At 51.2% G+C, this 11,835-nt stretch overlaps 1 protein-coding gene across 4 annotated transcripts in view; it reads left to right on the forward strand.

The window, feature by feature from the left end:
• LOC139368773 (uncharacterized) overlaps positions 1-11,190 on the forward strand; it is a 52,277-nt gene extending 41,087 nt beyond the window's left edge. For all 4 annotated transcript variants that reach the window (XM_071108103.1, XM_071108102.1, XM_071108101.1 and 1 more), the window contains 5 exons: positions 215-968; positions 1,750-1,903; positions 2,075-2,164; positions 2,269-2,464; positions 2,599-11,190. In XM_071108103.1, coding sequence (XP_070964204.1) covers positions 215-968; positions 1,750-1,903; positions 2,075-2,164; positions 2,269-2,464; positions 2,599-10,766 — 9,362 coding nt within the window. In that variant the 3' untranslated portion in view covers positions 10,767-11,190. The remainder of the gene's footprint in view (positions 1-214; positions 969-1,749; positions 1,904-2,074; positions 2,165-2,268; positions 2,465-2,598) is intronic.
• Positions 11,191-11,835: the final 645 nt, after the last annotated feature.

Consider the following 11,835-nt stretch of genomic DNA (forward strand, 5'->3'; position numbering starts at 1 on the left):
GTGTACACACTACAACAACATCTAACGAACACCATAATATCATGTTGGCCTTCTGCACTGTATCAAACTATTTTAGTGAAGGGCAACAGTGTTGATATAAACCACAATCACTCCCAACGTCAAAATAATTATTTACTGAACTTCTATGGTGTTGAGTGTACTGATGCTGCTAACCAGTGTTTTGTGTGGGTTGGTATCTGTTTCTGCCCTTCAGGTCAGATAACAGTTGAGGGTGAGGAGGAGCCTGTACCCAAGAAGTCTAAACTGTCCGGGTCATCGTCATCCTCCACAAATCCAGACGAATGGAAAGACAGGCCGTCTCGGCCACCCTGGATGTATGCCAGAACAGATCCCAGAACAGAGGAGAGAGGATGGAGAACTCCAGCAGGAGATGAATCACCCCTCCTTGCACCCCCCGACTCCCCCACCATGGGTTCCCCTGCCTCCCCCCTAATGGAGGATGACTCTGTCTTAACCATCATGGAATCCCCCGCTTCACCCACAATGGAATCTCCAGCTTCTCCACCAATGGAATCTCCTGCCTCCCCCATTTTGGAATCCCCTGTCTCCCCTGTCATGGATTCTCCCGCCTCCCCCATTCTGGAAACCCGCAAAGCCAAGACACCGTCCAGAATGTATACCCCAGTCATGATTCCGGCTGTTTCTACGGTAACCATTACAAGGCGTGATCCTCGCACTGCTGGCAACCGTTCTGCTGTTATGTCTGGTGACCCCCACACCGCTGGCAAACGCACTCCTGCCATGGCAACTGTCGCCATGTCTAAAGTCCCACCTCCACAAGTCTCTTATGTCCCAGCGAAACAGAGTGTTACTCTGAGCAAGACATTCATGCCCTTGCCACCACCCCCATCCCTTCCACCAATGCCAGCATTACCCAAATCTATCCTGATGAAGCCATCCTCCTCATCGTTCTATGGTTCTTCAGGATCCTCTTCATCCTCTTCAAGGTATCTCCTCTCAGCTTGCCACCATCACTACAAGTGATTCTTGATAAGAATGTGTTTTATGATAATTAGTTGTGGTGGTTAATTTCTTTACTATCAAATGAGGTGAGACAAACTTATCACACAAGTCAGAGTTATACTTAAACTAAATCTTTATTCACTTATTAATAAGGGAGCAGGTCAATAAAACACACACATATAAAGTGAATCGGTTGAGTGCTCTGCGATAATGATGGCTGGTCGACGAATCACCCTCAGATGATTAATTGAGAGCCCCGACACAAAGGATACAAATAACTTTTATAGCAAAGATCCACCCCTTTTAGTCCACATGACAAACAACAGATGTGTGGAATGGGTCACAAGGTTAAGATTTGTATGAAAGATCTGCTGTAAAGACTGTTCTCATTGTGTAGAAACCATGGTCTGGCCCCGAGCCATCTTTCCCTGGTACCAACAGAAACATTAACCCATGCTATGGAATGTGGTCTTGTTAGGTTTATCACCCAAAGCATCGTAAATCTTCTGTCAGTATTAAGCCCCCCAGAGGCCCACTTTCAGTTCACACAGACGCAATAGTTATAAGAACCCTCTTCTGTTGGATAAAACAACCATTTGATGCAATGGCAGTATTATAACATAATCTTGTAATTTCCCTCACATAGTGCATGTTCATTTCAGTCAGAATATAACTCTTGTTTCTTCCTCTGTGCATGAGTTATATTTGATTTATAGCTGAGTGAATGGGCAGTAATGGACTCTAATTGTGATGATGTGTTTGCAGGGCTGTGAACTCCCACTCCCCTCAAGATGGGGAGACAACCCAGTTCCTGGCCAAGCAGGAAGTAGTGTGGAAGGGCTTCCTCAACATGATCAGCGTGGCCAAGTTCGTCACCAAGGGCTATCTGGTCTCCGGGCCTTCTGAATATCTCAAAGAGGTAATGAATATAATATATAACTTTGCTACCATGACCGCAAGAAACAAAATAGGAGAGCATTGTCAGATGTCTTTAGATTTGTTTATTTGTGAACATTTAAGTCAATACCTTTCATAAACAACTTAGCAGTTTGGTCTATATGGATATTAACAAAATATTTATTTTGTTTAGGATCTGCCTGATACCATACAGCTTGGTGGAAGAATCATGCCTCAAACTGTGTGGGATTACATCGGGAGAGTGAAGACCTCTGTTACAAAGGCAAGCCCTCCCTATGTCATTATGAAAGAAACTATACAATTTAGATAGAAACACATACACAGACCCTGTCTCAATGATAAGAGATTATTATTATTGGTCCACAGGAGCTGTGTGTGATCCGGTTCCACCCAGCGACAGAGGAGGAGGAAGTGGCCTATGTGTCTCTGTTCTCCTACTTCAGCAGCAGACGGCGCTTCGGGGTGGTGGCCAACAACAGCCGCAGCATTAAAGACATCTACCTCATCCCACTCAGTGCCAAGGAGTCCATTCCTTCCAAACTCCAACCCTTCGAAGGATCAGGTAAGAAAAGGCCAACATGTATGTAGAAGGCTACACAGATGCCACACTGACATTTGAATGCTGGTATATATTTTTTGATGCTATTTTTTTTTATCATTCAAAACTAATCTCCCTACTCCCTGTTTATTTAACAGGCTTTGAGAAGAATCGCCCCAATCTTCTTTTGGGACTAGTTATTTGCCAGAAACCCAAACGTGCGGGAAGCTTGCCACAAGAGGTTGAAGAGAAGAGAGCCAAGATCCACATATCCAAAGACTCCAGAGATACTGGCCTCCCGAGACCCCCTACGCTGTATGGGTCTGACCCTAGGACGGAGGAATTCCTGCCCTACGACCCAGCGATGCCCATCATGTCCACCCCTCCTGGTTCCCCTCCTTCCACTGGATCCCCATCAGACTCCTCCTCCTCTGGCTCACTGACTATTCCATCACTTCTGTCCTCCATCAGAGCTGCTCTCCCTGCTTCTGCCCCACCCCCCATCACTAGCACATCCACCACTCCCCTGCAGACCATCCTGAAGTCACTGTTTGGGAAGGACTCTCATGCAGTCCCAGCAGTTGCAGCAGTGCCCCTTCCAACCACTTTGCCCCCTCCCCCAATAGTAGATCCGATAGTACAGCAGTACGGGCAGAAATCCAAAGTCAAAGAGATTGAGGAGGAGGAAAATGAATATGATCGACCATATGACCCAGAGGAGGAGTATGATCCAGCAATGGGCTATGGAAGGGTTGCCCCAATTAATATAGATAAAATGTTTGAGGCGAATGCTGCCACTCAGGCCACGTGTGCAGATGACGACGACGTGGCTTACGACCCTGAGGATGAGACTATCTTTGAGGATATGCACAATGATGGGGTCAGTGTAGGGAAAGTCACAGCCCCAACTTCAGCTCCAGCTCCTACCCCAGTCCCAGCTCCAGTACAAGACCCATTCCCAGATCCCAGTCCAGCTCCAGCCCCTCTGAGCCGCCCCATTACTGGTGCTGTGATTGTGTCAGCCGCTACTCTGACTGAACAACAGCGAATGCTTGAGGATCTCAACAGGCAGATTGAGGAGCAGAAACGGCAGCTGAAGGAGCAGGAGGAGGCACTGCGTCAGCAGAGAGAGGCAGTGGGCATGTTCATGGCCCATTTCTCTGTTTCCGATGCCTTGATGTCTCCCCCTACTAAATCTGGGCTGTCTCACTTACAAACACAGCAGAGTGAAGGAGAGCTGTCTGAGGCAAATCCTTCAGTCAATCAAAGAGCTTTGAAAGGTATTTTGAAAACGGAGGAAACAGAAGTACCAATAAAACAGGAGATTAAGAGAGAGACCAAGACTGTACCTCTTTCAGTGTCAAGAAATGTGGAAAAGCCCAATGCATCACCAAAGCGGGTTAAAGAGATTAAAAAGGAAAGTATTCAGGCAACAGACAATTCAGATCCTGAAGCTGGTGAGATCCAGGACTCTGATGTAGCTTACGACCCAGAGGATGACACTATCTTTGATGAGCTGAAAGACACAAATGGAGAAGAAAAGGCGAAAACCTCAACTCGATCAGATTCAGCAAGGCGTTCTGAGCGTTCTCGTGACTCCTCAGTGTCTAGCTCGTGTCGTGGTGCATCGCGGAATGACACTCCTGATAGGAGGCGTAAGCGTAGCAGCCAACCAGATACTCACTCACCGAAAAGACGGGACCGTAAAGTCAGGGACCGCCAAGAAAGCCCTCCTCGTAGATCTGGCCGCCGGTCCCCTGGACACTCTGATAGGCGAAGGGAAAGACATAGACGGGGTGAGAGGAGCCGACCATATCACAGAGGTCGTCACCACTCTGAGCGCCCAGGCCGCCATATCCCTCATAAAGAGCGTACTTCTCGACGCAGCTCTGGTAGCCATAGAAGATCCCCATCTTCACCAAGACAAAAACAAGATTCTGGCTCTAGGGGGCTCTCAAAGGGTCAAAGGGAGACTTCTCCTCCAGTGTGGGATGACTCAAAGGGCCCAGAGGCTCCTGAAGACATGGGTCCTATAAGTCCAACTCCAGCACTGGTCATGGAGGCTAATGACTCACCTCAGCCCCCTCTTGAAAGACAGGACATTGATGAACCACTGGGTGATCGTTGTGATTCTGGAGGTCCACCACAGGGAGAGATTGAGGACACAGGCCATCAAATGCCCCATGAGAATCCCACTCCCCAGAAGCCTGCGGATCAACAACCTTCTCAAAGCTTGCTGGGGTCACTATCAAAAGGACCCAACAACGAGCAAGGCCCCAACATCCAGCTTCAAGACAATAGGGATAGGTCCTCTCAACTGGAACTACTAGAGCAATGCAGTGTACAGAGCCCATCAGACATTATGAGAGAAAAACAGTTTTCCTCACAAGGTCCTCCCCACATGGCCTCTCCAAATAACCACGGTGAGCGGTCCAGCAGTTTAGAGAGAAGAGATCCTGATATGAGGGAGGGAAGGAGAAACCAAGGGCCTGATATGATGGGACCCGGGCCAAACATGACGGGTGAAAGGAGAGGGCCGCAAATGAGGCATCCAAGTCCAAATATCAGAGGTCCAGATCCAGAACCAGACATGAGGGGTGAAAGGAGCGGGCCACAAATGATGCATCCAAGTCCAAATATCAGAGGTCCAGAACCAGATATGAGAAGTCCAGATATGAGAGAGGACCACTTCTCACCAACAACTTACTTTGGAGGAAAGAGATCACCATCGCCCCGTTTTAATAGTCCAAGGATCCCCTCATCTGTTCCAAGAGGAAATTTTAAGGATCAACGGGGAGCACCTTGTCCTGGTTTCCGCCCCAGGGGTCCTCGTACCTCAAGGTGGATGCCACCACGGTCCCGGTTTGATGGTCCACATAATCCGCTAGTAGTAAGACCTCTAGAGCTGCTCGGAAAACAAAGAGGCACCAACCAGAATCATGACAATGGAGGTGAGCCTATTCAACCAGAAATAAAGGAGCAACACATTGCACAGAGCCCATCAGACATTATGAGAGAGAACCAGTTTTCCTCACAAGGTCGTCCCCACATGGCCTCTCCAAGCAACCACGGTGAGCGGTCCAGCAGTTTAGAGAGGAGAGATCCCGATATGAGGGAGGGACGAAGCCACCAAGGCCCAGACATCAGAAGTCCAGATATGATAGAACCTGGGCCAGACATGAGGGGGCCAGTGCCAGACATGTGGGATGATAGAAGGGGTCCAGGGCCAGACATTAAAGGGCCAAGGCCAGACATGAGGGGTGATAGGAGAGGGCCAGACATGTGGGATGCTAGAAGGGGTCCAGGGCCAGACATGAGGGGTGATAGGAGAGGGCCAGACATGTGGGATGATAGAAGGGGTCCAGGGCCAGACATGCAAGGTTCAGGGCCAGAGATGGGGGGTCCAGGGCCAATCATGCGAGGTCTAGGGCCAGACATGCGAGATCCAGGGCCAGACATGAGGGGGGATAGGAGAGGGCCAGAGCCCGATATGAGGGGTGATAGGAGAGGGCCAGAGCCCGATATGAGGGGTGATAGGAGAGGGCCAGAGCCAGACATGAGGGGTGATAGGAGAGGGCCAGAGCCCGACATGAGGGGTGATAGGAGAGGGCCAGAGCCCGACATGAGGGGTGATAGGAGAGGGCCAGAGCCCGACATGAGGGGTGATAGGAGAGGGCCAGAGCCCGACATGAGGGGTGATAGGAGAGGGCCAGAGGCCGACATGAGGGGTGGGCCAGACATATGGGATGATGGAAGAGGTCCAGGACCAGACATGACAGCTCCTGAAATGCCAGACCCAGATCCAGATATGAGAAGTCCAGACATGAGAATGGACCACTTCACACCAACAGCTAACTTTGGAGGACAGAGACCAACATCGACTCATTTCAGCAGTCCAAGAATGATCTCACCTGTTCAAAGAGGACATTTTGAGGATCAAAGGGGAGTACATCGTCCTGGTTTCCGCCCCAGGGGTCCTCGTCCCTCGAGGTTCAACCAGCCCAGAGGCTCATATCCAGGGCACTTCCCAGGGGGGCAACCACGGTTCCGTTTCGATGGTCGACAGGTAGTGGTAAGACCTGCTCATGCCTCGCTGGTAACACCAAGGGAGCACAGTATACAGAGCCCATCAGAAATTCTGATAGAAACCCAGATACCCTCACAAGGTCCTCCCCACATGGCCTCTCCAAACAACAAGGGGGAGCGGTCCAGCAGTTTAGAGAGGAGAGATCCTGATATTGGGGAGGAAAGGAGAAACCCAGGGTCAGACATCAGAGGTCCAGATATGATGGGACCAGGGCCTGACATGAGGGGTGATAGGAGAGGACCAGGGCCAGACATGAGAGGTGATAGGAGAGGACCAGGGCCAGACATGAGGGGTGATAGGAGAGGGCCAGGGCCAGACATGAGGGATGATAGGAGAGGGCCAGAAATCAGAGGTCCAGATATGATGGGACCAGGGCCAGACACGAGGGGTGATAGAAGGCCAGGGCCAGACATGAGGGGTGATAGGAGAGGGCCAGACATGAGAGATTCAGAGCCAAACATCAGAGGGCCAGGTCTAGTGCCAGACACAAGGGGTGATAGGAGAGGGCCAGGGACAGACATGAGGGGTGATGGGAGAGGTCCAGTGCCAGACATGAGGGGTGATGGGAGAGGTCCAGGGCCAGACATGAGGGGTGATGGGAGAGGGCCAGGACCTGATATGAGGGGTGATGGGAGAGGGTCAGGGCCAGACATGAGGGGTGATGGGAGAGGTCCAGGGCCGGACATGAGGGGTGATGGGAGAGATCCAGGGCCAGACATGAGGGTTGATGGGAGAGGGCCAGGGCCAGACATGAGGGGTGATGGGAGAGGGCCAGGGCCAGACATGAGGGGTGATGGGATAGGGCCAGATATGAGGGGTCCAGGGCCAGACATGAGAGATCCAGGGCCAGACACAAGGGGTGATAGGAGAGGTCCAGGGCCAGACATGAGAGGTCCAGGGCCAGACATGAGGGTTCTAGGGCCAGACATGAGGGTTCTAGGGCCAGACATGAGAGATCCAGGGCCAAACATCAGAGGGCCAGACACAAGGGGTGAGAGGAGAGGTCCAGGGCTAGACATGAGAGGTCCAGGGCCAGACATGAGGGGTGATAGGGGAGGTCCAGGGCCAGACATGAGGGTTCTAGGGCCAGACATGAGGGGTCCAGGGCCAGACGTGAGGGGTGATAGGGGAGGTCCAGGGCCAGATATGAGTGGTGATAGGAGAGGGCAAGGGTCAAACATGAGGGGTGATAGGAGAGGGCCAGACATGAGAGATCCGGGGCCAGACACAAGGGGTGAAAGGAGAAGGCCAGACATGACAGATCAAGGGCCAGACATGAGAGGGCCAGGTCTAGGGCGAGACACAAGGGGTGACAGGAGATGGCCAGGGCAGGACTTGAGGCGTCCTGGGCCAGACATCAGAGGGCCAGGTCTAGGGCCAGACACAAGGGGTGATAGGAGAGGGCCAGACATCAGAGGCCCAAGGACAGATATGAGGGGTGATAGAAGAGATCCAGGGCCAGACATGAGAGATCCAGGGCCAGACATGAGAGATCCAGGGCCAGACATGCAGGGTCCAGGGCCAGACATGCTGGGTCCAGGGCCAGACATGCAGGGTCTAGGGCCAGACATGAGAGATCCAGGGCCAGACATGCAGGGTCCAGGGCCAGACATGAGAGATCCAGGACCAGACATGCAGGGTCCAGGGCCAGACATGAGAACTCCAGAGCCAGACATGAGAACTCCAGAGCCAGACATGAGAGGGCCAGACACAAGGGGTTATAGGAGAGGGCCAGGGCCAGACATGCGGGGTCCAGGGCCAGACATTTGGGATGATAGGAGAGGGCCAGACATGAGGGTTGATAGGAGAGGACCAGGGCCAGGCATGAGGGGTCCAGAGCCAGATATCAAAGGACCAGGTCTAGGGCCAGACACAAGGGGTGACCGGAGAGGGCCAAGGCTAGACATGAGGGGTAATCGGAGAGGGCCAGGGCCAGACATGAGGGGTCTAGGGCCAGACATGAGAGTGCCAGGGCCAGACACAAGGGGTGATAGGAGAGGGCCAGGGTCAGAGATGAGGGGTCCAGGACCAGACATGAGAGATCAAGAGCCAGACATCAGAGAGCCAGGTCTAGGGCCAGACACAAGGGGTGATAGGAGAGGGACAGGTCCAGACATGAGAGGGACATGGCCCGAAACAAGGAGTGATAGGAGAGGGCCAGGGAAAGACTTGAGGGGTCTAGGGCCAGACATGAGAAGGTCAGGGCCAGACACAAGGAGTGATAGGAGAGGGCCAGGGCCAGACATGAGGGGTCCAGGACCAGACACAAGAAGAGATCAGGAGCCAGACATCAGAGAACCAGGTCTAGGGCCAGACACAAGGGGTGATAGGAGAGGGCAAGGGCCAGACTTGAGGAGTCTAGAGCCAGACATGAGAGGACCAGGGCCAGGCACAAGGGGTGATAGGAGAGGGCCAGAGCCAGACATTTGGGGTCCAGGACCAGACACGAGAGATCAAGAGCCAGACATCAGAGGGCCAGACACAAGGGGTGATAGGAGAGGGACAGGTCCAGACATGAGAGATACAGGGCCAGACATGGGATGGTCAGGTCTATGGCCAGACACAAGGAGTGGTAGGAGAGGGCCAAACATGAGAGATCCAGGGCCAGACAAGAGGGTGGTTAGGAGAGGGTCAGGGCCAGAAATGGAAGTTCCAGGGCCTGATACAAGGGGTGATAGGAGAGCGCCAGGGACAGACATGAGGGGTCCAGGACCAGACACGAGAGAGCAAGAGCCCAACATCAGAGGGCAGGGTCTAGGGCCAGACACAAGGGGTGATAGGAGAGGGTCAGACATGAGAGGGCCAGATATGAGGGGTGATAGGAGAGGGCCAGACATGTGGGATGATAGGAGAGGGTCTTCACCAAACATGAGGGGTCCAGGGCCAGACATGAGCGGTGCAGGACCAGACATGTGGGATGAGAGTAGAGGGCCAGATATGAGAGGTCCAGACAAGAGGGGTGATAGGAGAGGGCCGGGGTCAGACATGAGAGGGCCAGATATGAGGGGTGATAGGAGATGGTCAGGGCCAGACATGAGCGGTGCAGGATCAGACATGTGGGATGAGAGTACAGGGCCAGATATGAGAGGTCCAGGGCCAGGCACAAGGGGTGATGGGAGATGGCCAGGGCCAGACTCAAGGGGTGATGGGAGATGGTCAGGGCCAGACATGAGAGGTCCAGGGCCAGACATTAGGGGGAATAGGAGAGGGTCAGATATTAGTCTTGATAGGAGAGGCCCAGGGCCAGACATGTTGGGTGAAAGGAGAGGGCCAAACATGAGAGATCCAGGGCCTGACACGAGGGGTCCAGGGCTAGACATGGGTCAAGAAATGCGAGCCCCAGATCCAGACATGAGAAGTCCAGATATAAGAGGAGATCACTTCACAACAACAAATCATTTTGGAGGATCAAGGGGTGTACAAAGTCCTGGTTTCCATGGCCCCAGGGGTCCTCGTCCCTCGAGGTTCAACCAGCCCAGAGGCTCATCTCGAGGGTATTTCCCAGACAATGGGGGGCAGCCACGGTTTGACGGTCCACGGCTAGTGGTAAGACCGTTAAGGCCTAAAGGAGGTTTACTCCCCACTCCCCCGGAGGGCCTCATGAGTTTGCCGAACAACAGCCCGGATGCTTTTAGAGAAGACCAGTGGCGGAACAGTCACTCGCCTGATACGAGGAGAACAAGCCTACCCATAGAAGACTGTGAAATTAGAAACTATGGAGACAGAGAAAACAACTCTGAAGAACGTGGCCGTGGTGTTAACCCCCGAGATAGGGTTAACTTCCAGGGCACAGCGCCCTGCTTGTCCCAGGGGAGGCAGTTGCCTGAGGACAATGGGAGAGAGCGGGGTGGCAGTCATGGAAGACAGGGGGACAGGGGGACAGGTAGGCTTGTGAGTAGGGAGAGAGAAAGGGTTAGAGGGAGCGAAGTAGACAGGCCCAGAGAGGAGGTAGATGAAAAGCAAAAGACACCCACAGAAAAGGACAGAGACATTGGCAGAGCCACAAGCAGAGAAGGAGAGGCAAACAGAGGTGTTAGTCTGCACAACCGTTCACTCTCAAAAGACCATGACCGAGACATTTTAAAGGATGGAAGTGGAAAGAAAGAAGAACAAATGGAGGGAAAGGGTAAAACGGTTGAATTAACAGAAACGCCCCAGGTAGACACGCCCCAGGTAGACACGCCCCAGGAAGACACGCCCCAGGAAGACACACCCCAGGACAGCAAAGGGCCTGTTTGACTGGAGACTACTGTTAACAGAAATGCATGGACTAAGTTTGAAGTTGGTTCAGTTCATAATGTACTACGTAGTCGTTTTCACTACATCATAAAACACCCTTAACTTTTTGAATGTCATGACTGATGTACCTTGTTTCATTCAATTTAGTTTTAAAATTGTACAAATTATGTGCTTTTCAGAATTTCCAGATTAAAACTCATGTCAAGTCAAACATAATAGATATGTACATTTGTGTTTATGGATATTTTTTGGTCTTTTTTTTTTTATAAGTCCAAACCTATTGAGCCATACTGCTGTCATCTATTCACTGATTAGAAAAAGCCTTCATGTTGTATCATCTCATGATAATTATGTTTTAGAATAAACCTTTTTTTTTACTCTGTTTTAATTTGTTGAACCGAGGCCAATAAAAACAGTAAAGGAATGATCATACTTGCATTTAATTTGAACCACAATCAATTATCAGCTTTGTCTGATAGACATTTTGCCTAATAATTTAAGTATGCATATGTTTGAGTTTTGCTTGCAATGCAAATTGATTGAATATTAGAATTATTGTGTAGCCTATGCATAATCAAAAGGTCCTGCCATATTATCTTTGGTCAAGCCTTGGGGCATTATTAACCTAAACTCAGGCCCACAGTGAAAGCACTTTCTCAGTTATGAGTTTATCCACTCAGCTCTGTGCTGTAGTTTAATTCCAACTCTTGCTCCTGTGGTTGATGCTTTGGGGTCTTTGCGCCTCATTTAAAAATGACATGAAATTACACATACATGGACCCCAATAACTACGGTAAACTAAACAAACAATCAAATGTATATTTATAAAGCCCTTTTTACATCAGCCAATGTCACAAAGTGCTGTACAAAAACCTAGCCTAAAACCCCAAACAGCAAGAAATGCAGGTGTAGAAGCACGGTGGCTAGGAAAAACTCCCTAGAAAGGCCAAAACCTAGGAAGAAACCTAGAGAGGAACCAGACTCTGAGGGGTGGCCAGTCCTCTTCTGTGCCCGGTGGAGATTATAACAGAACATGGCCAAGATGTTCAAACATTCATAGATGACCAGC

This window comes from Oncorhynchus clarkii, chromosome 16 (genome assembly GCF_045791955.1).
Source record: "Oncorhynchus clarkii lewisi isolate Uvic-CL-2024 chromosome 16, UVic_Ocla_1.0, whole genome shotgun sequence".
In the NCBI taxonomy this organism is placed as follows: Eukaryota; Metazoa; Chordata; class Actinopteri; order Salmoniformes; family Salmonidae; genus Oncorhynchus; species Oncorhynchus clarkii.